We start from the raw sequence: 26,428 nt of genomic DNA on the forward strand, positions 1-26,428 counted from the left end.
AGTTGGTGCGCACGCAGATAGCAGAAAGTAATAGACGGTCATCGAAAAAATTTGATGTGCTAATTTTCACTCAATTCTCATTACTTAGCTGTAAGTCTTCAAAGTTAAAACAACCGAAACCGAAATGATGCATTAATTTTTTATAATGTCAATAATTTTTATGGTTTTTGTGAGTTGTTTTGGAATTGATATTGAATCTATCACAACCGAACAAAAAATCCCGGACCGAAAATACGCTTACTTTCGCTCAAATTTTTCGGCAATCTGGACTTTCGGCTATGTGACACGCCACCATTCAATCTTCAGTCCAACAAGTTTGTTCGTTTCTTCGTTTCTGCAAAAGTTAGTGCATTGGTCTATACGGTTTAACATTGAGTGAGAGTTTTGTATGTGTACCAAACTATAAATATAAACTGAATAATATCTTCAGTGCTGATAGCTTTGTTGTGACTTTCGGTGGTCGAGGTCACGTGAGAGGGTAATATCTCTATTATAACTATGGTTTATAATTAGTTAAACCAGGTCCGGTTAATTATCATCAGTTATTACTAGCAAACTGTTGCTGATATTCAAATAGATCAATTTGTGGGTGATTATAATTTATATTTATCAACCAGAAATGTCGAACAAGAAAGGTTAGTAAAGAGCAAATTTTGAAGTGTAATTGAGTTTCCATCTTTTTTTTATTGAAGCGAGGATGTTTTTGAATTTAATGGATTATTTTGGTTATTGTCAAGTTTTGTACCCACATTGCTAAAGAACACTGTCTTTTGTGAAGTATAGTTTTCGTCACTCTTTTCGCGCAACATTTATACCGATGCCCCGGATAAAGTCCGTGACCCAGTTAAGACAGGTATGGGCCAGACAGTCTTGGGTAGTGGGCAGTGGATCCAGTGAGACAGCTCTTAATCTTGGATAACTTTGCAGTCGCGCTGTTCAAGCCCGTACCCAATTCTAGTTTCATCGGTCTGGCGCATACTCAATTTTGTTTTTCGTGTTTGGTCTGGCCCATACCCAGATTTGGCGTATATTTCCCTCTGTTCAGAGACCTCTTTCTGGTTCGGTTAACAAAAACACATTTAAAGTTAACGAATTTTATGGAGCGAGGTTGACTTTGGCTCTAATCGTAGTCCAAACAAACTGCGGGATGGATCAAAGCCAGAAGCCCTGCCAGAGACAATAGCTGTTTCTGTGGAAAAGAGGACAATTGGGTGCTGCATTGGCAGTCTTTGTAAACAGCTCTTTACCAACGAGCAAGAGAGCGAAGATGGTTAAACAACCACGCCAATTTGCTTTGCGTGTTCTCAGAGACAGTGGTCAAACTAGTTACCTGACCTGATGTTTCTGAATTTTAAAATCAGCATAACTCAAGAGTTTGTTTGCGGTCTCTTGGGTTTGGCAAAGAGTGACCAAAGTTTGTTTCGTCTGGCCAAGTGTCTGCACTTGGGGCTGTTTGGCCAGTCGCAGCATCTGGCGCGGGTCTGCTTACTTTGGGCCATTTTGGTGCTCATTTTGAACCACTTTTGATCTGCGAGGTCTTTAGCTTCTGTAATTGACGTAGGTCTGCCTGGCCCATACCTGTTTTGAGTCGATACCTCAATCATGGTAGGACCCGGTAAGTTTGGATTGAAAATTACTGACAGCTAGTTTACTGAAATACCGGTCATTATTTTCTCGGGCTAGATATTTTCCAATTGTACAGAAACAGTTACAAAATTTAGTCATTACACGCAACTGTTATGGTTATGTAGTTGTTGATTTGGAGAATTGTTTGAGAAAATTCTGTTTTTTTTTCAAGAGCAGAGTGTTATTTTTGGAGCAAACATTAGCGTGGATGATCAGAAATTATCTTGGAAAGAAGTACAGTCTTCACTATCTAATATAGCGCATAACTTTGTGTTACTGCGGTAAGCAAGCAAACAAAATACTAGCTCTGACTGCTCGAGCAATATCGATTTGCATTTAGCCGCTGCGGTCAGCTTATCCTGCTTTTATCTGCGGCTTTTGCTCTGCTGCTGGGCTTGAATTGCCAACCAGTGGATTGTCTCCTCGCAGGATAAAAAAGGGTTTCTATTACACATTAACTGCTTTTTGTAGTGCTGATTGATACCGCTTGGCAGCTGGCATTGATTGATTGGTTGAGTCACTATGTCTACATATACTAAGGCAATAGCACAGTAGAATTTCGTCTGATAGCTCTGAAAATGTGTGAGTTTGGTATTGTATGTAGTAGCACTAATACAGTTATATGTGAGTATTGCCCGCATTTAAGCGATCCGTTACAATTCTGAAATGTTAATAAAAAAACGACTATTTTGGTGCTATATCTGGTGGTTTTTTTTAAAAGCATTGAAACTTTTAAAACCAAAATGACTTATTCTAATTGTTGTCCTCTGATTTCCCCTTCAGATAAACCAGAATTGCATAGCCCACGACAGTATCTATAATGATGGCGTTTTTAAGGGCTCCATATTTGCCTCTAGTATCTTATAATGTTCCATCTGATCCTGTCCCTCTTCGTACCTAAGTTGCTCAAATGAAACAAAAATTTTTGGTATGACATAAGCCCTAAATCGACTTTCGAGTTGAAAAGAAAAATTATTTTTAAAAGAGTTTCTAGGAATCTTGCAAGATTCTTTCATGACAATGTCACAGTCTTGCAGGATTTTTATATCATCACTCAGTATTAGCTTTTTCCTTCATGGTCTTTCAAAAATTCTCAAAAAGAAACTTTTTCTAGCAAGATTTATCATTTTGGGAAGAAAAAACTTTTAGAATACGGATTTGTTGTCTCAGTTTTGGTTTTTACTAGCCAAATGAAAAGCTAATCTTCCAAGTTTGTTGCAAAATTCCAGCAGGACTAACTTTGTCTTGCAATTTTTTGCAACACTATCTTTGTAATGCAAGATCTTGCAAAATTACCTTTTTTTCTACAAGAATCTTGCAAGATTTCGCAAGATTAACTTTTGTGTTCGACAAGTGGTAAAAACACTTAATTTTGCAAAGAATGTTAGAAACAATGACTAGACAAAATGAAAATTCTTTGGAAAGAATTGAAGATTTGGATTTTTTGTCTCTTTGCCTACATTTCAGCCTTTTTAGCCTTTTGATTGCGAATTTCTTTACATTAAGCTAAGAGTTTTTTAACCTCTGATAACTTTTAAATAGCTGGCTTTTTGATCCCCTTTTCTGATTTTGCCATCATTGGCGTTTCGTAGTGTGAAATGCAAATCGTCATTAGTTTTTTGAGACGCGTATTCAGTGAAGATAATTCTTTTCAAGAATTCGTCTCTTTCTTTCGGCCAATTTTTCCTCCCACTTTTTTCTCCGAATTGTTTATGCAGCAACTGAATCATAAAGCAAACGGCCATCTTCTAAAAAATCGCTCAAAAACTATCACTTCCTATGTCGAAAAAACGACCAAAAATGCTCAAGCCGGTCAAAAACTAAGTACTCTGACCGAGAAATATCGATCGAAAACGATCATTTCTTATGTTCTGTTGGACAAAATGTCAACAGGGGAACTCGTTTTCGATATCAATAGCGAAACATTATCTTTAATCGCTTACTTTGCTCATAATTTCAGCCAATCAAAAACGAGAGTGCGACACAGCTAAGCTAGTAGAAAAATACATGTGTCATGATTTCTTGAGTGAAACTACAAGTTGTGCGGGGAGTTCTGCTGGGAACACTTCCACAGACAACAACCGAGCTAAAGGATCCGAGTGCTGCGAGGGTACCAGATGCAGTTGCAAATGTATCGAGTTAGTTTTTCAATACTTTTTTAAAATGAAAAGACTGATTTGTATTTTATGGAGAAGAAGAATAATTTCTCAGAAGTAGCTAACGAAAAATGTGAATTAACCACTCGTTTACGATTTGGAGCATTGTGGTTAAATCCGAATGGTTATCTTGTAAGATCTTGCAAGATTTTCTGACAGGTTCTTGCAACCTAGCCATTCGTCTATTTAAAAATAAACATACAACATGGCCATTCGTCTCGGCAGAATCCTACAAGACAACCGTTCGTCTTACAAAATCTTGATAGATTGACATTTTTTTTGCAAGAAACGCGTAAGATTTAACAGGATAACCATTCCGCGAATTTTGCCCGGTAATTCACTGGAATACGAGTCTTTCGACCTGCTATGAAAACTGTATGTTATCCGTACTCTATAGATAGTATTAGCAATGGTCCTAAGGGTACTCCAATGAATAAAGCGTTCAGCAAAGAGCCAAAACACAGCAATTTAAATGAAATAAAAAAGTTTATTACAATTGTGGCATAGTAGGACATTGTGTCAAAAGGGGCTATTGATTTGGTATACCAAATCTAATTAGTTTAAGTTAATTTTAATTTAGTTCATTTTGTTTATTATTTAGTTTAAGTTCATTTCCAATTTCTTGTTTGAAGATCAAATCTTCATATTTCACGTTTCTTAAATTTGTTTACATCCTGTGTTTGAAAACTCTGTCTGTTCATGAAGTCTTGTGATTTGAGTTGCCGCGTTTAGAGATATTTTGTTGTGATCAAATTGTTGTTCAGATTTAGTTAACTTTAATTTCTTCATACTTCACCTTTCCTAATTCAAGTTCAGTTGTCTCTTTTAATCTGAAATCTGCTCCGCTAAAGCGCAAATTCGTATCGAACAATTCTGAGCTATATTTCGTAAAGCGAAATTGGAGTCTATTAGATAAAGCTAATTTCGTGCCGCCAATTTCACGTATAATCTGTACTCAGGAAATCGGATTATTAAATTACAAAATTAATAGCGAAATAGCTAATTAATCTGATCGAAAGATTTTGTAATTTGGCACCGCAAATCTACTCGGAATACAGTAATCAAATCTGTATGACATGGCGCAGTCAGCACGTGAATCTCGAAAAACGCCGCTGTCGATAGAACCATTTTGGGAACGTCCTACTTCGGATCCTCCAATAAGATGGGAAAAGTGGCGCATCCAAGTAAAACTTGCTATTCTCGCTCGAGAAAACATTACACTAGATACGATCCTTCAACCAAAACCAACAACTGTCCGACTACCGGCTGAACCGAAATATGAGATGGCTATTGAACATGCAACGGAAGACACAGAAAGAGATCGTCAAATAAGGAATAGTCAATTGAAACTTCAATGGGACTTGAAATGCCAAAAAATGATGGAGGCAGGCGTTCTGTGAAGAGAACGGCCAGGGAACATGTGTGACCAAAAATGTGTTTCACTCTTGTATCTTAGTATCGGAACAGAGGTACGACGTCTAACACAAAAATTCCTCCATGACAACATATACGATCTCACGACCCTCAAGCTCTGGGAGGTGATGGAGATAGCATTCATTCGTCCAAGAAATATTACTTTCGATCGCTAAGCAGAAAAAGGCGAAACGGTAGAACAATTCTACAGTATATTGAAAGAATTGGCGGAAAATTGCGACTTCGAAAAGCGAGAAGAGGTAATAATCAGAGACATCTTCATCACAAACATGTTGGACGACGACATTCAACGTGAACTTCTGCGTGACACAGTTGACCCAGAGAGAGCACTCAGTATAGCTGTAAATATGGAGATGGGCAACCAGAATCAACAAAGGATTTCATCAAGCAACAATAACAGCACTGCTAACATTACAATAAATGCAATACAATCCTACAATAGATTTCGCGGCGCGAGTGCACACGGAAATCAGACAGGCAGGGTAGCAGTCAATCGAGCACCGATTGGTCAATGTTGAGGATGTGGTCAGGTTTGGACTACAACGCACCGCCAAGTTTACCCTGCACTGGTTAAGAAATGCAATCATCGTGGTTTCGTCCAACCACTTCGCCAAGGTATGTCGGAAAAGGCTCAAAACTACACGGTAATCACATTAATAATGTAGAAACTGCTGAAACTACAGAACAAAATACAAATTCTGAAAATCAAAACGTCAATTATATTAACTATAATGAACATTTCAACTCTGATTACGATTCTCCCGACGATAATTACGTTGCAACGGTAGAAAAGGTTAGCATACCGCCTACTGCACTGCAAAATATGACGATAACGATTAGAAATACAGACTGTCATTTGCTTCTTGGTTCTGGTAGTGGTTGTACTTTTATTAATCTGTCACTCGCAAGGGAATTAATGCTTAATTGTGCGCAATCACAATGGTCGGAGAAAAAAACCACTCGAATTAATGTCTTTTTCTAACGATATAGTTGAAACCATAGGAACCTTAAAACGCCAGTTCGTTGCAATGACTGGAAAGATCATAAAGCAGAAATAACGGTAGTAGCAGACGGATTTCGACCCATTCTTGGACGAGACCTGTTTGATCAATTGGGAATAACAATTTCACAGAAACCTTGCCCAAATACAGAAATCAATAACATAGAAACACCCTGTGCAATAAAAAGATCACTGGCAAAAGAATTTCCTGAACTAATCTCACGAATAGGAAAATCGAAGCACCATACGGTCAATTCAAAATTTCACAGAAATTATTGAGTTACACACCAAAAAGGGAGGAAAGTGCCCATTCATCTCCAACCAAAAGTAAAAATCGAACTTGAAAAATTGTTGAATGAAGGACATATCGAAAAACTAACAAATTGCTCTGATCAGTTTTTCATATCTCTGATAGTCATTACAGTCAAAAAGGATCAATCAATCAAAATAGCATTAGATTCCAAAATCCTGAATAAAGCTGTCCACAAAAACAAATATCAAATGCCGAATATAGATGCACTAATTCAAACGATTTCACAAACACTGTCAACCGCGCCGCAAGAGACGGCTTATTTTACGACTCTCGATTTGCAGTACGCTTACAGCCAATTAAATTTACATAGTGATACGGCCCGCCATTGTAACTTCAATCTTGTAAGCGGGGATATGACCGGCGCATATTGTTCTAATACGGAATTTTACGGTCTTACGGATATGCCAGCTGAATTTCAAAAAGCAATAGATTGTACCCTCGCCGGCTTAAACAATATGTTCTGTTTTTTGGACGATATACTGATAGTAAGTAGAGGAGGAATAGAACAACAACTGGATCTTGTTCGGAAATGTTTGACAAAACTAGATCAAGAAAATCTTTGAATAAATCTTGCGAAATGTCATTTTGCAAAAGATAAAATCGAATGGCTTGGAGATAGCATAACTCAAACAGGTATAACACCATTGTCGAATAAAACGGATGCAATCGAAAAATTATCCTCACCCTCAAATCTCAAAAAACTCAGATGCTTTATGGGATCAGTTCATCATCTGGGCAAATTTATTCCAAATTTGTCACAACTATGTTTACGACTTAGACTTATTCTTAAGAAAAATACAAAATTTACTTGGACAGATGAACATGAGAAACAATTCAAATTGATAAAAGAGAAGATTGCTGAAACGACCGAAAAAAAAGCATTTTAATCCGGACTTAGAAACACGTATAAAATGCGACGTCTCTCGGCAAGGTTTAGGTTGCGCATTAGAGCAACGAACTCCAAATGGTTGGCACACCGTGGCATTCGCATCGCGATTTTTGAATTCTGTGGAAGATAGATATAGCATCAATGAGCTTGAGCTATTGGGTTTTGTCTGGTTATTGAACACTTCAAATATTATACGGCAAACCATTCAGTGTAATAACAGATCATAGAGCTTTGCTTTCGATCGTGAGAGAAAATAGAGCTAAAAAATCTTACAATAGTCGACTAACACGTTGTGTAGATTGACTACTACCTTTGATTTTACGATCGATCATCTTCCTGGTTCAAAAATGGGATTAGTTGACTATATCTCTCGCGACCCGCAACAAAACCCGTTAATATAACTGCTTATGACGAGTCGCTAATTGCTAAATTCTTAGTTGCTAAATTGGATGTGATTAAGCGCAGCGCGAAACGCTTCTCATTAAATGCCGAGAATTACGTCGATTTTGCAGCGCGAAATCCGCTTAGAAAACAAGCCTCAAATACTCCAAATTCCAATAGTAAATTATGTATTGAATTCGCACCGCGAAATCCGGATTATTCTGCGATTACGGAAAACGATAATTCAATTAGCAAATTAGAAACAAATAACTCAAATTCTCATATCCAAATCGAGACAGTAAACATTCCTCACGCGCTTTTTGCCTTGAATCGCTCTACTGATCAGTTGCCCAATAAATTGAATAATTTCCAACAAATCGCTAACAAGTTCAACCGTGTCCTCATGATGTCGAACTCTGATGAAGAAACTCTGATGCAATTAAAACAATCGACACCCTCCAAAGTTAGATTTGCCGATGAGGCGGGACCATCAACGGCTCCCGCAGTGCAAGCAACACCCTCGACTCCGAATACTGATACTACAACAGTCACGTCACCTTCAACCGACGATCTTTATACAGATGCTTTCTATTTTGCACTATCTAAATTTTTTTCCAGCACATTAATGGCCAGTCTAGCCACCAAGCACGCAATCCTCAAAGAAATAAGAGACTGCATCCTGACGGAAAATGAGGATCGATGCAAACAGATTTCACCATACATCTATTCTTTTTGGAAAGATTTGCACGTCAAGAATGGATGGGTGTGCATCGATGAAAGAATAGCGATTCCGAACTTGATCAAGGACGCGTACGTGGAAGCCATTCACGCAACCCACCCAGGAAGCTGGGGATGACAGATATGGCGACACATGCATGGTGGCCGTACATGCATCGGGACATAGTTACAAAGACGGCAAAGTGCAATCCCTGTGTTAAAATCGGTAAAAATTTAGAGTCTATTACTCTTGCTAGCAAATGGGCACCATTAAAGTGCCCATTTGCTAGCAAGAGGGCACTTTAATGGTGCCCATTTGCTATTTTGGCGGACCAATTTATTGATTTTGGCGGACCAATTTATAACAAAAAAAAATCAAGAAGTAAACTTCCTTGCATGTATAAATCGATTTTTTAAATTCCCAACCACAGAGGTATTCGATAGAGCTAATGCAGATAATACTTTGAAATTCCTTCAAGAGTATCTTTTGCTACACGGAATACCCCGTTCAATTAGACTAGACCAAGCTCGATGCCAAACGGGTCACCAAATTAAAAGCATTTTCTAGTCAAAATAATATACAGCTAATTGAAGCTCCAATACACGATCACAGAGCGATTGGACTAGTTGAAAGGCTAATTCAAACAATCAAGAACCGTTTAATTGTATTATAACGGCCGCGCAAAATCAATTTAATATGAAAGCATCGATATATTCTTTTATTTACCAGCTACGTATTTGCCGTCAAAAGACTATCAATATATCACCATTTGAGGCTCATTTTGGTAGAAAGGCTAATACTCCATTAAGTAATATATCAACGAAACCTGATTCTAATAGTCTCACGTATAAACGCATTTTGAATAAATATTTAGATTTGGAGACAGTCCGTTGGGACGAACTTTATTCGGAAGAAAACGGGGACGTAGAGGCCAGAAGCGACACGAAATTAGAACATAACCGGGACAAACTTAGCAAAGATGCAGCTAGAAGAAGGAACGCGGATCCAGACAAAGAGTCCGGAATGATTTCTCATGTTGGAGTTGGTTTGCCAGTACCGCGGACAGAAACTTCTCTAGCAGTCAAATTAGCCAAGAAGAAACCGAAGACCAAAAGGTCGAAGAAAAACCTGGATGGATTGTACGAGGTTTTGGCACCAGGTTCTTCAGTGGTAAAAACAGACAAATATATTTCTGTCATAAAAGAACCCGGAAAAAGAGATGTCACAATCCGCAATTCAGATTTGGCGAAATTCGGAACGAAAGCGGAGCGCAAAACTGAACTCCAAATGTACGCCAATAGGAAGCACAAAAGACCCTCCGGAAAAACAACGGAAGAACTCATAAATCAACACGCGAAAGAGGCAAGAAAAAAATTAGAGGGAAACAAAAGAATGAAACATAGGAAGATAGCCGACGACGCTAGTGCGGTATCCTCAATTCATTCGAACGTCACAAGAGCGCTCAGAGTACGCATGCGAACGAAACCCAAAAGAAGAGTCATAACAGCACTGCCACAGCCACCTACAGAAGACGTATGTGACTTCACGTCGCCAATGGAGTTGCCATTGACATCGATTGTGATTACGGAGCCTCCAACGAGGCGAAAAAGGAAAGCTGCCACCAAGGCAACAGCAGCACTACAGCCATTAAAGAGGAAACGATCTTCTCCGTCAATCACGGAATCGGACGAACAACTAGCATCCGTCCAAACCTGTCCACCAACAATTTCGAGCTCTACTGCACCTTCGCGAAGCAAACGAAGGCAACTACTTAAACAGACACAAATACAGAACAAATCAATTATTACATCAATTAAGAAAGCTGCCACTAAAAGTCAACATGTAGAAACAGATTTTACAGTGGCGCCATGTTCTCCTGTACAGACGTATCCGACCCAGTATTTCATTTCACCCAATTACGAGGGTCCAGAAACGTCACTGACAGTCGGAGAGGCAGAGAGATTATATGATAGTGATACAGATTAAAACTTTCAAAAACATTATAGTATTATTTATATTAACTAGTACATATGTTATTAATTTCTAACAAACTACTTCGTCGTTTATTTTGTTGAGGGGAAAATGTGGTATAGTAGGACATTGTGTCAAAAGGGGCTATTGATTTGGGTATACCAAATCTATTTAGTTTAAGTTAATTTTAATTTAGTTCATTTTGTTTATCATTTAGTTTAAGTTCATTTCCAATTTCTTGTTTGAAGATCAAATCTTCTTATTTAACTTTTTTTAAATTTGTTTACATCTTGTGTTTGAAAACTCTGTCTATTCATGAAGTCTTGTGATTTGAATTGCCGCGTTTAGAGATATTTTGTTGTGATCAAATTGTTGTTCGGATTTAGTTAAATTTAATTTCTTCATACTTCACCTTTCCTAATTCAAGTTCAATTGTCTCTTTTAATCTGAAATTTGCTCCGCTAAAGCGCAAAATTGTATCGAACAATTCTCAGCTATATTTCGTAAAGCGAAATACGAGTCTATTAGATAAAGCTAATTTCGTGCCGCCAATTTCGCGTATAATCCGTACTCAGGAAATCGGATTAATAAATTACAAAATTAATAGCGAATTCGCTCCGCGAAATAGCCAATAAATCTGATCGAAAGATTCTGTAATTTGGCACCGCAAATCTACTCGGAATACAATAATCAAATCTGTATGACAGCAATATATTCTGTTCTGAAAAAATTTAATTTTTGAAACATATCTTTATCTTATTAAGGATAAGGAGGCCCTGTAGTATGCGCTCGCACATAATGTTCTGACCTCGCTCGTTCATATTTTTGACTTAGTTCTTTTCCAAATGAAGAAGGGATAGAAAATTTTTAGAAATTCACTTTTTGTTCGGAAATAATTGTGTGAGTAAGATCAAATAGTCAAAAGTCAAACCTCTGATTCAATGAAAGGTTGTCGCATTAGAGGGCTGAATAAAGCTGTCATTATTGATATTGTGAGACAAAACAAACAAAATTTTTAAAAATATATTACTTTGTTGCTCAGATTGTTGGAAGTTTTTAAACGAACTATCTGATTAACGTTCGAATAAATGTGGTGAGCACAAAGCTAAACAATCGAAGTGAAGCATAAAGTTTTCATAAAGAATTTTTGCGCTGTAAAAGGTAAATTTTTTAAAACTATCTTTTATCCTACAAAAGTGCAGAAATAACTTCGGTATATTAAAAATGTTTTCCTTGTTTTTTTATGGCATTAGTTTTGATTTCTGTTTTTAATTATAATTACAGAAAACTAAGTAAACAACTAAGTAAACTAACTGAAAAAAACTGTTATTATAATGAAAGAATTCTTGACAATTATTTGGCGGCTAAATAACAAGAAATAAAAGAAATTAAAAGAAGAAATTATTTCAGTTCAACTTCACATAAATTTTTTAATGCAATTCATTGTTAAGAGAAAGGGAAATGTTCAGTTATTTGGGGAACATGTTTTATTAAGGCGGCAAAGAACCCGGCAAAGGGCCTCCGCACACAATGTTGCGAACCCTCACATCTACATTTTGACCTATTTTGTCGACTAAATGAGGTAGAAATACGAAAATTTCAAAACTTAACATACAGTTTGAAAGAAAATGGCTTGTAAGCTAAAAGTTTGTTAAAAACTCAAACCACTAAAGGATTTTTAAAACGCTGCCGCAGCAGAGGACCTACGAGACCTGACATTAATGAGAGCACGACAAAACACAAATAACAAAATATGAAAACAGACATAAATAACGGGCGATATTCGACAAATATTTTCTAAGAAGTTTTTTGTAGCAAAGTCAAAAGAGCGTTAGATAAAATACTATATAAAGAATGGAACTTGTTGTTAATGAGACCAGATAACATGTACACGGAAAACAGAACAACAAAGGGGCAAATTTAAAGTTAAAAAGTCCATTGAAGTTTTTAAAGACAAGAAACTTCTAAAGTCATAACAAACATCAGTTTTCAACTGAAAATTATTTATAAATTTGAATGTAACTCCTTATGAATCCGAGACAACAAGTCAACAAATACATGCAAGACTCGAAAAGCCACAAATAATTTAGGAAAACAAGTTTTGAAGCGATTAAATCCGTAAGCTGTCATTTGGAAATATTTATTTTCAGTAGGACCTAATTTGAACATTATGACCTGTTTTGAAATGGGCAATGTGATATGAGAACTAAACGAACCACAAATCTTGACCAGTATCTAAAAGTTAAAAACTACAAACTCCATCGATGTCATTAAAACATCAGCTAAGAAACAATACCAGTGGACATTTATATTGGCTTCAGTAGAAAGTGAAAGAACCCTGTAATGATTTAGACTAAGTTACATGTTATAAAACAAAGAAAAAAGGCAAAATTCAAAATTTTATAGATTTTAAAAAATCGATTGAGCTCAAGGTCATTAAAACCATTAGCTATGAAATCAAGATATCAAAATAATTATTTTTATATGAAAACATTGGGAACTCTTGTTGATCAGATTATGCCAAATGACTTTAAAAAGAACAAAAAGTAAAAGCAAAAATTGAAAAAGCAATTAAAGTTTTGAAGAAAGTGAGGAAATCATTGAAACTATAAGTTATTCTCTGAAAATTTTATATAACTTAAATTGGGTAACAAGAGACAAAAAATCCGCAAAAACGGTCAAATTTTGAAAAATAACAAAAGAAATTCTCTTGCCATCAAAGTCATAAAACCAATAGCTGATAATGAAAACGGCTAGACAGATTAAAGTTCTTTCACTCAAGTGAAGATGGACCTGTCATAAATTAGTGGAAACTGCTTGTTGACAGAAATCCGACTGAAAAAGTGCAAGCTTAAATTTGTGCTGTATATGTTTAAGAAAACATCCCAAGTCATATGAGCCTTTAAAAAAATGAAACAATCTGACAGAATAATGTTAAAAAGGAGCTAGACATTTTTAAATCAGACCAACTTATTTGACTTCAGAAAGAACGACAAATACATGTGAAATCAAAAAGTCAATTTAAATTTGCCAAAACGTTGCCAAAGATCTTAAATCAATAAAGTATTCGTTACAAAAATTGACACATGGTTAAGTGGATCTCCTCTCTATACCAATGGGAACTGTCAATGTTAGTATAATGGGCAAGACACCATAAGAAAAGCTCAAATATAGTTAAACAACCTTAGATAAAAAATTTTAATGGAAATTCTTAGTATCAAAGTAAAAAAAAGTAAGCTAAAAACGCTTTACAGAGTAATTTTTGTATGTCTCTGGAAAAGAGATGGGACTATCATTAAGAAGAATAAGCTTTGAAGGTGATGATGGTGTCAAAGGTATAAAACTCCTTGATATTATTATGCAATCTGCTCAAAGTCAGAAAAACCGTTATGTATCTATCAACGGGAAGCATCAGACAAATATAACCACCACAAACGCAGGCAAAAACAATAAATTCGTTGAAATTTTACGAAAACGAATGGTCGAAGCCATAAAAACCATTTGCTTTTATCTAGAAACAAATTGTCCCTTGGACCTAATAAGAAGGTTATTGAGATCTTTCAATAAATGAACTTCTCTCTGAATACTGACTTGTCTGTAATTGGCTGTAAAAGCAAAGAGTGCGAAAGGATTATTGAAAAAGATTGCGCCCAAATCGGTTCCTTTTTGAGTGTAAAAATTTACGCTGATGATTCCTAAACTGGGCTTGTTTCTGCTGCTGCTGTGCGTCTACTTAGCTCATATGCTAGTTCCAAATCTCAGCGTAATGTATTGATTATCAAAAGAAATCAATATATTAAAAAATAGATTATGTATTTTCTACTTTTATCGATTTCAACTATCGATGTGCCGGCAGAATTTCAACTCCAGAATACTTAGGATGCGCAAGTACAAAACAGCCCTCGTTTAAGTAAAGGAATATTATGTCATTAGTTTTTATGTCTATGCCTCCAGCAAAATCGGACAAGTGGACCGAAGAAGCATATTTGGCGGGGAAAAGGCGGAAGTTTCGAGTCTTTCCCATTATAGCCCCCCCCCATTAAATTATAGCCCCCCATGAAATTATAGCCCCCATTATGGTAAAATTACGATGATGGGGGTTCTGACTATGGGTTTCTGGCTATGGGTTCTGACCACTAGGCTGGGGGGGGGGGGGGGGGGGGCTATAACGGGAAAGACCCGAAGTTTCAAAAGTTTGTTTGATCACTGAAATTTTTCCTTGTTTTTTTTCTGTTCCTGACGTTGGTGTCGTTTTAATCAAATGATTTGTTCAGCTTTGATCAACTACCAAGTGTATTTATTTTTTTGTGCGTTACAGGCAGAAACCGTTGAGCAAACTGGACTGTTGCTGCAGTGGTGCCTTAGCTGCTGTTGCGTACTGTGTCGTCAACTGTCGTAAGTATAATAAAGATAGATACAATTTATGCTGCAATTCATGGTTGTCAGACCTTTTGTTTTCCTTTTTATTCTGAGAAAAAGTTGATTCAGAGTATTCACAGAATGTTTGTTAAAATTGCCCAGAGCAAATCCAGAATTGGAATTTGTACTGTTCAGAGTGTTTTCAGAGAGCCGGTTTTTTACTATGATTTTTTTAATCTGAACAGAGTAAAAAGTGACATAAACCATAATCTGTTCATAGTAAAAACACAGACTGAGAAATACTATGATTCAGTGCTGTTTTATAATGTTACTATGGTCCGGGTTCACGTTTCCATAATTATGGTCACTGCTAAAAAATTGACGTGAAAATGGAGTTCTGATAAACAGGGTCACATTTTAGAACCCCCTCCACCAGGTTAGAAAAACAAAAGACAGAAGCCGAGACCCATATAATTGTTGAGACTGTTGCCTTCGGTGGGGGGGGGGGGGGGGGGGGGGTTGGATCTAAGCCTGTCAACCGTGACCGTTTTTAGTCTGTTCGGTGTGACGAATACCTGATTTGAGTTTGGGAAAAAACTGGGCAATTTAGTATGTTTTGCGATTGCTTCTTATGATTATTATATATTATAAAAGAAGGAAGTCTATTATATTATATTAATTCTATTATTAATTCTCCTTATTGCATATATTGTAAATGTCAGACATAATCTGAAGAAGCGGCGGAGGAACAAAGGAAATTGGATCTTTTCTGGCCTGAAGCTTGCCTTCTTAACTAGATTTCAGCATAAGTTTTAGCATTACAATTTCTGAATTTTTTTGACCAATGTGAAGTTTATTTCAGAAGGTAAAGACGGGCGACGTGAACAGAAACCTCTCTCGGACTACCACACCTTTGTGAACCCGCCAGTTTACAACTACAACCCATATGCTGACCCCAGTTTGCCACCCATGGTCGAGTACCACATTGGGTGTCCATAATTGGCCCCGATTACATCTCAATTGAGGATTTTTGTTGGACAAGAGGTTTTGGACTTGTTTCCATTTCCCAGTTTTCCTTGTTATTGAGTCTGATTAAACCAAACAGTAGACCAAAACATTAGAGTTTACCTAGGTTAAAATTTTCTATGAAACACACTTGTTTTGAAAGCAAAATTTTTCTTTTTTTTTAAAGATTCATAGTCTTTTAAACGATGTTTTGAAAGTTACAAATGTTTTTTTTAATAAATGTAGTATAATAATATAATAATGCTAATACAGAAGTATTAGGAATGTTAGTTTAATTTATCGCTCAAAATACGAGCTCAGTAGCTCGCGAATGATAGACTAATAATACCAATTACTTAAAAATGGTTACCATTTCTGGGAGAAGGAAACAGTTCCACAAAACTCGACATACTAAAAGTTAGACGTGAAGAGACGTTACAAGAGAGATGGAGCTAAGATCAGAATTGTGAATAGCTGTGTTAGAATGAACTTATTTTATATATGGTTGCAAGTGCTTAAATTTAGTAGTGCTTTTGAATTAAATAACTGCTTATATTTTCAGCTGTACAATTTGCTAATGAATTTGTTTATTTTGCTCGTTTTACACATTTTCGTATAAACAAGAATTCAGCTTTGATCATTTTTTTCATGTATTACATAACATTGTCAGATGCTCTCGGCCAATTTAGTTCTAGGGTCAAAAAGTCTCAAAAATAAATTAGAGTTGTCAAGTGGGGAGATTTATTTGGCACCCTCAAAATCAGACTCTGATCAACTAATTCAAATAAGCTTGCCTCTACGAATAAAACTGGCATCGGAGATTTGGGAAGTTTGAAAGACGGATCTCGGATCTCTGGAGCTAGAAGCATGAGAGACAGTGGCGCTTCATGGCAGTAAAGATTAATTTTTTTGTGTTTTTGCTCAATTTGGAATTAGGTGCTTCATTTCTACTTTTTTTGTATTGCAATTATTAAATTGGCTGTATTTATTGGTAGAATCTTAGTTCACGACCGATCATTGTTATTAATATCAGTACAGTTCGAATCATCATTGCAATCACTTTCGCTAACTTGGAAAAAATTTTTGAGGTATTTCGCCTGTTCTCCCTCCCAAATTTACCGATTTACGATGCATAGGATGAGAAATAAAACTGTGAGCTCCCATCTCATTGGGCGAAACGTCAAAAACTAGCGTTGATTGTCCCCGCTCATTCGGTGATATTGCAATTAGAACAACCCACACAGTGAAAGGCAAACCTTGCGGTTCTTAAGTTTCGCTGTTCAGTGAAATGTTTTCACTAATATTTTCGCATTCTAATTGCAGGACTAAGAAGAGAGTTGTTGAACAATGGTGAATAGCGCGATCTATGTAAAAAAGCATCTTAACTTCTTGAGGTGCGTATAATCTACAACTAAAACAATATTATATGAATTAATATTTTGAGACGAGAATGTTAATATGTCAGATTTCTCGCAACTTTGGTGAATCATAGAAAAAACATTCAGATTTTTCAGCACAAGCTTAGATGAAAAAGCTAAGCTGAGAATCTCGTGTTCACAAAAAGATTGTGTGATGATCAACTACCACCGTCGTAATAAAACGATAAACAACTCAAATACTCCGGCTTAAAAATCGATCTTGCCTTCAAATGAATTCTTTGAGTTACCAGGTAAAAACTTTACTGAAAATGAGAGATTTTGTTTGAGCCAATTATAGCCAATTGATAACCCCGTGGTTAGAAATCTCACTGCCACAAAGCGAGTGCGCAATTTTTTCAAATGTTCGTTATTCGAGCTAGCTCGAAAATATTACCAATAAGTTGTTGGTCAGATGAACGATGGCACAAAGTTACAACTTTTTGAAGTTATGCAAGAATTTGTCGCAATTAATCGCAACTAAAGTAACACCACACTATACAGGATCTGATGTGAAATATATTCCTGCAAAGGAGAAATAGTTACATCGAAAATAGACTGAACTGCTAATTTCAAATAAATGAACCTAGACCAGGGTAATTTTGTTTTTGGGAAGCAAACTAGTTTGCTCAGTAACAAGTGATAGATTATCTGTAGAACAAGTTCAAAATATTAGTCACAGAGACCGGCATAGCGCTCTATAAAACAATAGCAGGAAAAACAAGACAGGAACGAATGGTCACCAAATCTGACTAGACAACCTTACTTGAAAAATTGATCATTTCTTGTCATCTTTAGTAAGATTGAATAACAAATGCATATTTTACAAATACTAGGGATTCTTTTGCTGGAAACTCTAAGCTAAGAGCTACCAGGAGCATTTCCCTCGGTAGTGTCACCAATAACAATGACGATAGAATTTTTTCTAATCGCCTTTCCAAAGTTTTTTTCAACTATTTATGTTGGATTGAATAGTTTGGTTTGAATATGTATTTTGAGTTCTGTTTGAATGAATTTGCTGTGAATATGGCTAAATTTTTTGCTGTCGAAATTTCAACAAGTAGTCTTTTTTAAAAAAAGAATTTAATAGTTGATTGACACAAACAATGTTTTTAAGCCCTTATGACGTTTTTGCTCTTGCAGTGTTCATAGGTTGTGGTAACATAAAAATTTTCTTATCACGTGTCCACCAATTTTGCGTTGAGAAGTAATGAGAAGTCTCCTTATAGGCCTTGTATAAAAATTTTCAAAAAACTTTTCAATTGAATGGCTTCTAATTTACTTGTGCAGGGAAGTACTTTCGAAATCTTTTAAATATAGCACATTTGCAGACAATTGAAAATGAAAGAAAAATTAGGAATAGGCAAAAAGACCTCTAGGCAAAACTCCCTATCAGACCTCAAAAAGGAACATATCTTTGTTTCGATGGTCGTGAATTTGCATTTTGATTTTTATCCATTCTGTAGGTATTTTGCGTTTGTTAAGTATGCTTAAAATGCAGAATAACGGCCGAATCGAAAAATGGTCTTGTAAGTTTTTTGGGAGGACAAATCAATTTGGATCTCTATCAAAACTAGAAACAACAGGAGCTACCGTAGGTTGAAATTATTTCTATCACGACTTTAAATTGCTCAAATAATACTCGAAATGCCCTGTTTCAATTTCATCTGCATCAGAAAAACATCATTAGGTACCACCGTTTTTGATTTTCCCAATCTAAATGTATTTTAAATGACACAAGGTCTTGAGCTCCTCCTGAGGGTTCAGAAATGAATTTCAGTTGTTTTTTCCATTTTTTTCAAAAAGATGCTTGCCCCTAACTTCGGGAGAACAACTACAAGTCTAATGCATAAAGGTATTCTTGAATAAGCAACAGAAACAAAAATTAGTTCCTTCAATGAAGAATTAATTTTGACTGGGCTTGTTTAATTCGGAAGCTATTTAGTCATTCTTGCTGTTAACAATCAACTTTCTCTGCAATTTGTTTTGTTAACACACTCGAAAAAAAATTTTTTTGAACAAAAAGTAGGCGCCACCGTTCTTGGCAAAATTATGGCTCTTGCTTAATTTTTTTGTTTATGATCATTTCCAGAGCTCTGAAGAGCAATTTTTGTGACCTTAATACATGCATAGTGTAATGGAAACTAAAAAAACAGTTTGAGACAAAGTAGAAACTCCCGTCTCTAGAACTCTTGCATTTTCCTATCAAATTGCTTACTATACGCATTTTTTAGATCTTATTCTCCTTTTCTTCTGATCAGAGATTGTCATAACACTTTTATGAAGCAAATACTAATGATATATGGTGATCGCCTAAGAGAAGAAATTTTTTATAGTCAAACAGAAGAAAATAGAGAAGCATTACTGAGACAGATAGACAAAATCTAAATTCAACATCACATGAAATGAAATTTTGATTTGTTTTAACGTTTTTGTTCGAATTTTGGCTGTACAGCCTATGGCAAAAGTCTATCATGATGTCGTACTTAATCTATTTAGCGTAGTGATTTGCGGTGCAAGTATGCGGAAAGATTATTAATTGTCGATTCGCGGTGCGAGATCCAAATTCAATTTTGTAGCGTTTACTCGCGGAGCGGGATTTCAAAAGAAGATTTGCACAACTGATTTGAATTGCAGAATATCAAGAGAATGAAAGTGGAAAACATAAAACACTCAAGAGCAACGTGAATGCGTGATCAGACCTGTCTGATCACGAAGCGGGAAACTAAGCAGACAGTTGATGAAAGATCATAAGATACGAATTGAACAAATTATTGAAGGTTAAAATAAATGAACTAGATTTAGGGCATCGTATAAGATTTACTGCATCAATGAAATTAAAGAAATAAATATACTTCAGGTATCACATACCCTTTGCATCAAGAAAAATTGTAGAATACAATTTTCAAAATATAAATAATAACAATATTTACAAATTAATAGAAAGTCGCCGGTTAAATAGATAATATCAATATATGTACTGGTTATCATAGCTAAAAATACGGTAATTAATAAAATATTGAGTGTTTTTGAGTTTTAGACAAGTTAATATATTCCACTCTTCATTATCTGAGTTTTGTTCCTCCGCCTCCAGTACCGTTGTCGATCGTACCAGCGTTGGGGTATCCATGTATAGTAGAGGTGTGTTTGCGGTGCGGGTGGTGAAACTTGGCCAATACAGGGGGATACGTTTATTGCCTCTGGTTGGTTTTCAGCGATTTGTTGTACTGACTCTACGATAGTGTCTGGTGGTGCATAATTTTCCACATCTCCCGCTCGGCGGGGTCGCTTTGGTGGAGGCCGGATATCCGAGTTTGGTGGGGAAGTCTCGAATCCATAATAGGATGGACTTCGTCGAGTGCGATGTGACGTTTGCGTATTTGGGGGTGCTGGAGTCGGATCAGAAGGTGTCGATGCGTGTTGTTCGCTAAGTGAAGTTGTTGGTGGCTGATTTCGCATCGCGGAAAAGTTTGGTTTTTTCGGGATTCGTCCCCGCATCGCGCGTGATATATTGGATTTCGTAGATGAAACCCCGCTGCCCGGTTCTCTACTTCGATGTTTCATTTTTTATCAACCTTTTGTTTTCGGGTGAATTCCTTTATATGGCTGTGAATTAGCTCCTCCACAGTTTTCTCGCCGGATCTAGGTCCTCTGCGATTGGCATAAGCCTTCAGTGGTGTTAGCCTCTCCAACTGTGTTCCAAATTTCGCAATGTCGCTATTGCGAACTGTTACCACTGGTTTGCCGGGTTCCTTTATGGTGGAGGTTGTGGGGCTTACTCTAAGTATTTGGGATCCCGGAGCAAGAACCTCATATAGAACTTCCAAATTCTTTTTCGAGCGTCTTTTGCCGTGCACTTTTCTCGCGAGGTTCAGTTCTACCGCGCGCTCCTTCAGGGGGATGGGGCGAATCGCCTTTGTCTTCAAAAATCGTGGCTCTCCATCTGTACTTGCTCGCTCTCTGGACTTCGCTTCCGTGTTCGCTCGAGTCATGCCAATCTCAACTTCGATATCACTGCGATATCCGTTGACTCACTTTTCGTCAGGCAGTATCTCCTCTGGCATCACTCTGTCCTCGTCTAAATAATGATTTATAATACTTTTGTACGTCAAGTTTAACAACTTAGGTTTAGTTGCTATCACGCTTAGCGGGGTGTTAGGCTTTCTTCCAAAGTGTGCTTCGAAAGGCGAGGTCTTTGTTGTTCTTTGTTTACATATTCGCAATTGGTGAATTATTATCTTTAGTGCATGTTTTACATGAAAGGCGCGTGTAGACAATTTCTCTTCTTTAAAACATGCATGTCTATTTTTAATTGTTTGAATCAGACGTTCCACCAACCCAATAGCACGATCATCATTTACAGGTGCTTCGATGATTTCAATGTTGTTTTTGTTACAAAAAGTCTTTACTTGATTTCCAACTAAATATTTTGCTTGGTCTAAACGGATAGATCTTGGAATTCCACGAGTTTCAATATACATGTCCAAAAACTTCAGAACGATCGGTCCATTAGCTTTATCATAAATATATGCAGTTGGGTATTTAGAGAAACGATCAATTGCTGCCAAAAAGTACACTTCACTGCCCTTTTCATCAAAAATTGGTCCCCCAAAATCAATTTGATATTCTTGGTTTGGTTCTACACATGGCATGTGGGGAGTGAATTGTTTAGCGGGAATAACTGATTTAAGGTTCTTACCAATTGCCGTACAAGATTTGCACTCAGTGGCCTTGACGATTAACTCACGGTGCATGTAAGGCCACCAGCTATGTATAGCCATACAGATCATGCCCCAGGTGCCCGGGTGGCTTGATTGGCTGTCATCAATGAGCGCTTCGCGTAGGACGTTCGGAATAGCCACTCATTCGTCTATGCAAAAGCTCCCGGAACGCACGTGGAGATCTTTCCAATAGGAGTGGATATAGGGATTGATTGCTTTTAAACGGCTTTCGTTGTTGGTCAAAATACAATCTCTCCCCTCTTTTAATACCGCGTCTTTACTAGTGAGCGAAGCTATTAGAGACTTGTTGAAGATTTTCGACACTATATACACGAAGGTGGGTACATGCGGGCTCGGGGTTAATGGGGTGCTGGCATTTGATGAATGGGTTGGGGAGGTTGGGGTAGTATTATTCGGCGGACTTGCTTCGCGGGGTGTACTTGAGTTCTGTGTTGTTTGATTTGCCGTGCGAGAGTTGTTTGACAAATTGGATCGGGTACTTGCGGGGCGAGATGAATTTCCACTTGTGGATTGTTGATCCGCTGCGCGAGAGGCATCGTTAAATCTAACTCGGGTTATTCTCTTTTTAGAAGGCATTTTGTTATTTATTGAGTTAACGTATTGAGTTAGAGATAGTGATTGATTAAATTTTAGGTGTTTAGGAGGATGCAGCTGAATTCTAGAGTTACAAGAGGCAAAAAGCACTGATTTTAATTTTGGGTGATGACTTTTAGAGCTATTTGTGGAATGTGATTTAATTGGCGGGATTTGTGATTGAGTAATTTGATGCTCGCGCTGCGCGAATATCACTTTATTCCTAATTAGGAGTAATTGTTTGCTGTTGCTGGTGTTTTGCAGAGCGAGAGAGGTGCAAAGTGGATTTTGTGACGCGGGTGTTACATACTTTAAACTGTTTAGTCGACAAATACTATTTGGGGCTTGATCTCGCGGAGCGAGTGAATTGCTAAATACATGTCCGCGTACTCGAGTAGCGTGAGTGCTAATTGACAATATTGAATTGGTATTGGACTCAATTTTAGGTGTAATTTGCGATGCGAGTTCATGTATCTTAGTATTAGATGTGTTCTGCATAGCGAGAGTATGATTTGTTAATAACTGATGTAAATGTGGTGCGGAATTTTTGGTATTTAACTCTAATGCGTTAATTGATTTCGAGATTAATTTTAGTTTTGCAACAATAAATTCGTCGTCATGTGTAGAAATTTTTTTAGCTTTCTGAGACGGATTTCGAGAGATATAATCTACCAAACCCATTTTTGCCCCAGGAAGGTGTTCAATATCAAATTGAAATGGAAGGAGGCGATCGACCCAGTGGGTCAATCTACTGTTATATGACTTATTTGATCTATGTTCTTTCATAATTGAGAGAAGTGCGCGATGATCTGTAATCACTTTTAAGTGTTTTCCATATAGGTAAATTTTGAAATATTCTGTTGACCAAACTACACCCAAAAGTTCAAGTTCATTTACGCTATAACGTTCCTCACAAGAACTTAAAAATCGAGACGCAAATGCGATTGGTTTTCACCCATCTACTGTGAATTGTTCAAGAGCAGCGCCAAGGCCAGAGTGCGACGCGTCACATTTTATGCGTGTTTCGAGTTGCGGATTGTAGTGACTATTTTCAGTGGCGTTCGCTAGGCGAGTCTTAATTTCTTTAAAACAGTTCTCATTTTCTGCTGTCCAAATGAATTTCGAAAATTTTCTTAGTAACGGACGGAGAGGATGACTTATTTGAGCGAAATTAGGGATGAATTTTCCAATGTAATGAACAGATCCCAAAAATTAAAGGAGTTTCTTTAAAGTTTTCGGGGCTTCAAGAGCCAAAATCGCAGCGGGTTTAGATTCGAGAGGCGATATACCCAATTGTGAAATATGATAACCCAGCCAATCAATTTCTAATTTACTGAAATGACATTTGGGAAGATTGATCCTAAGACTTTTGTCGTCTAAACGTTGGAGACATTTCATTACGTAATTTTTGTGTTAATTTAAAGAACCTTTGCTAACTATCAGGATATCATCCAAAAAGCAATATGTGTTTTCCAAACCAATTAGAGTGTAGTCCATAGCTTTTTGAAATTCAGCTGGCATATCTGTAAGTCCGTAGAATCTTGTTTGAAATCTATAAGTGCCAGTCATATCTCCACTAATAATATTAAAGTTACAATGATTAGCAGTATTAGTGTCCAAATTTAATTGGCTGTATGCGTACTTTAAATCGATCGTAGAAAAGTACGTGATGCTTTGCGACGCGGGAGCACTTATTTGTTGAGATTTTGATTCGATTAGCGTATCAATGTTTGGCATCTGATATTTGTTCTTGTGAATAGATTTATTTAAAACCTTTGAATCCAGTGCAAGCTTTATCGTTTGGTCTTTTTTAATCGTAACCACAATGGGTGATATAAAATAATTATCGGGACAGCTTGAAAGTTTTATAATATGTTTTTCAGCTAGCAATTTTCTAAGTTCCGCATTAACTTTGTCTTGAAGATTGATGGGAATACGTCTACCTTTTTGGTGTCTAGGTTGAAAATCTTTATGAAATTTAGATTTTGCTACATGACTTTAAAATCTTCCAATACGTGATACCAAACCAGAGAAAGTTTGGCTATCTGTTCTTTAAATTCGGGAGATGCAATGTTGTTGATACTGTTACCTTTGAGAAATGAAGACTGATTTACAGCAAATCCAAGTTAGTTGAACAAATCACGGCCTATTAAGGACTTTAAAGCGTCGGCTACGACTGTGAAGTTGGCTGTATGGCATGCCCAGCCTTTGCTTGTGACAGGAGCTTGGATTTTCCCCTCTACTTGTATGGGTTCATTCGAAAAGTTCCGTAGTTGTGGTGGTGTTGATTCATGAATCCAAAAAGCACGGGGGCTGCTTTGTACCACTTGTAGCGCGAGTGAATGATTGAGTATGCTGCATGCACTCCCGGAGTCCACGAGTAGAGTTGTATTGACATTGCCGATCTTGAGGGGCGTATTGAGTGGTTCGACTTTTTCTAACGCCGTTTCAATCATTGCGACCGTGTTATCCTCCTCTCCACTGCTGTAGTCTGATTCGTAAAGTTTTGCTGGTTGAACGAAATTTAAAGAGTCCTCTGGGTGTGGCGCTTCTTCTACCACACGAACCATCTTTTTCTTAGAATCTTGTGGCTTTGTGTTTGTGTTCTTCAGTTGTTTACGACACACTTTTGCAAAGTGGTTTAGTAATCCGCAATTATTGCACGTTTTCCCTTTAGCAATGCATCTTTCACGATGATTTGGTGGCCAAACTCCGCCATAATTGGAACAATAGAGTGTTGATCGATTATTTTGTTTTGAGACGTCGTATTGTTCTGCCAATATGGTTTTCGTGAATTATTATTGAACTGAACGGCGTTAACATTTGCCGGAACAACGATATTATTATGTTGTTGTATTTGATGTTGGTTCCCCATCCCGAGTTCCATATTAATTGCGAGTTCTAACGCCTGTCGCGGTTCGACCGTTTGTTTTAAGAGTTCCTTTTGCATTTCAGGTTCAATCAGATTGGTGATGAAAACATCTCGACTTAGGGTCTCCTCTTTGTTTTCAAAATCGCAGTCAAAATCCCAGTTCTTTTAGTTTACCGTAAAAATGTTCAACTGTTTCTCCTCTAAGCTGTTTTGTAATTAAAAAGACATGTCGGTCAAACGTTATGTTACGTGGGCGGATGAATGCTTCCTCCACGATCTTCCAAAAGTTAACAGTAGATAGAGTGTCAATTATGATGTGCGGGTTCTTACAGTTAAAGATGCGACGTCCCTCTATCCCGATGCTCAGATAGAGAAGGGAGACTGTTTTGTGGTCTGCCAACGACCACGGTTTGTCGCCACACATGATGCCCACCTCAATTAAACGTTGACATTTGTTTTGCCAGTTCATTTTTTGCTGCGAGTTGCGCGCGTTCCTTTCCCTCTCTGATTGTGTATATGCACCCACTATTGTCTCTTCGTAGATTGACTCTAGAAGTAGCTCTACCATTTCTGGTTTTGGACCGAGTAGCGTGTCCAAAATGATGTTTTCTTTGGCCAAGAGTGCTAGTTTAAACTGTACCCTCCACTTCTCCCAGCGAAGGGGCGGATCCGGTGTTGGTTTGTCCCAGAAGGGGTCAATTCCAAGGGGTGTTCTTTTGGTTGCTGACTGCACCATGTCGCACTTAATCTAATTGGCGTAGTGATTTGCGGTGCAAGTATGCGGAAAGATTATTAATTGTCGATTCGCGGTGCGAGATCCAAATTCAATTTTGTAGCGTTTACTCGCGGAGCGGGATTTCAAAAGAAGATTTGCACAACTGATTTGAATTGCAGAATATCAAGAGAATGAAAGTGGAAAACATAAAACACTCAAGAGCAACGTGAATGCGTGATCAGACCTGTCTGATCACGAA

General features: G+C 37.2%; 1 protein-coding gene across 3 annotated transcripts; it reads left to right on the top strand.

Moving 5' to 3' along the window:
- The first annotated feature begins 340 nt into the window (after positions 1–340).
- On the top strand, positions 341–16,495 carry LOC142351559 (uncharacterized). 3 transcript variants are annotated; one of them, XM_075403647.1, is made up of 5 exons: positions 341–635; positions 3,587–3,764; positions 14,807–14,883; positions 15,710–15,891; positions 16,245–16,495. In XM_075403647.1, the coding sequence occupies exons 1-4, from the start codon at positions 620–622 to the stop codon at positions 15,844–15,846; spliced, it is 408 nt and encodes a 135-aa protein (XP_075259762.1). In that variant the 5' UTR covers positions 341–619; the 3' UTR covers positions 15,847–15,891; positions 16,245–16,495. The 3 variants fall into 3 exon arrangements, with proteins under 3 accessions (XP_075259762.1, XP_075259761.1, XP_075259763.1); XM_075403646.1 differs by having other exon boundaries at positions 16,271–16,495; XM_075403648.1 differs by having other exon boundaries at positions 16,275–16,495.
- The last annotated feature ends 9,933 nt before the right edge of the window (positions 16,496–26,428 follow it).

Source organism: Convolutriloba macropyga, chromosome 13, assembly GCF_964194025.1.
Source record: "Convolutriloba macropyga chromosome 13, txConMacr16.3, whole genome shotgun sequence".
Classification (NCBI taxonomy): Eukaryota; Metazoa; Xenacoelomorpha; order Acoela; family Convolutidae; genus Convolutriloba; species Convolutriloba macropyga.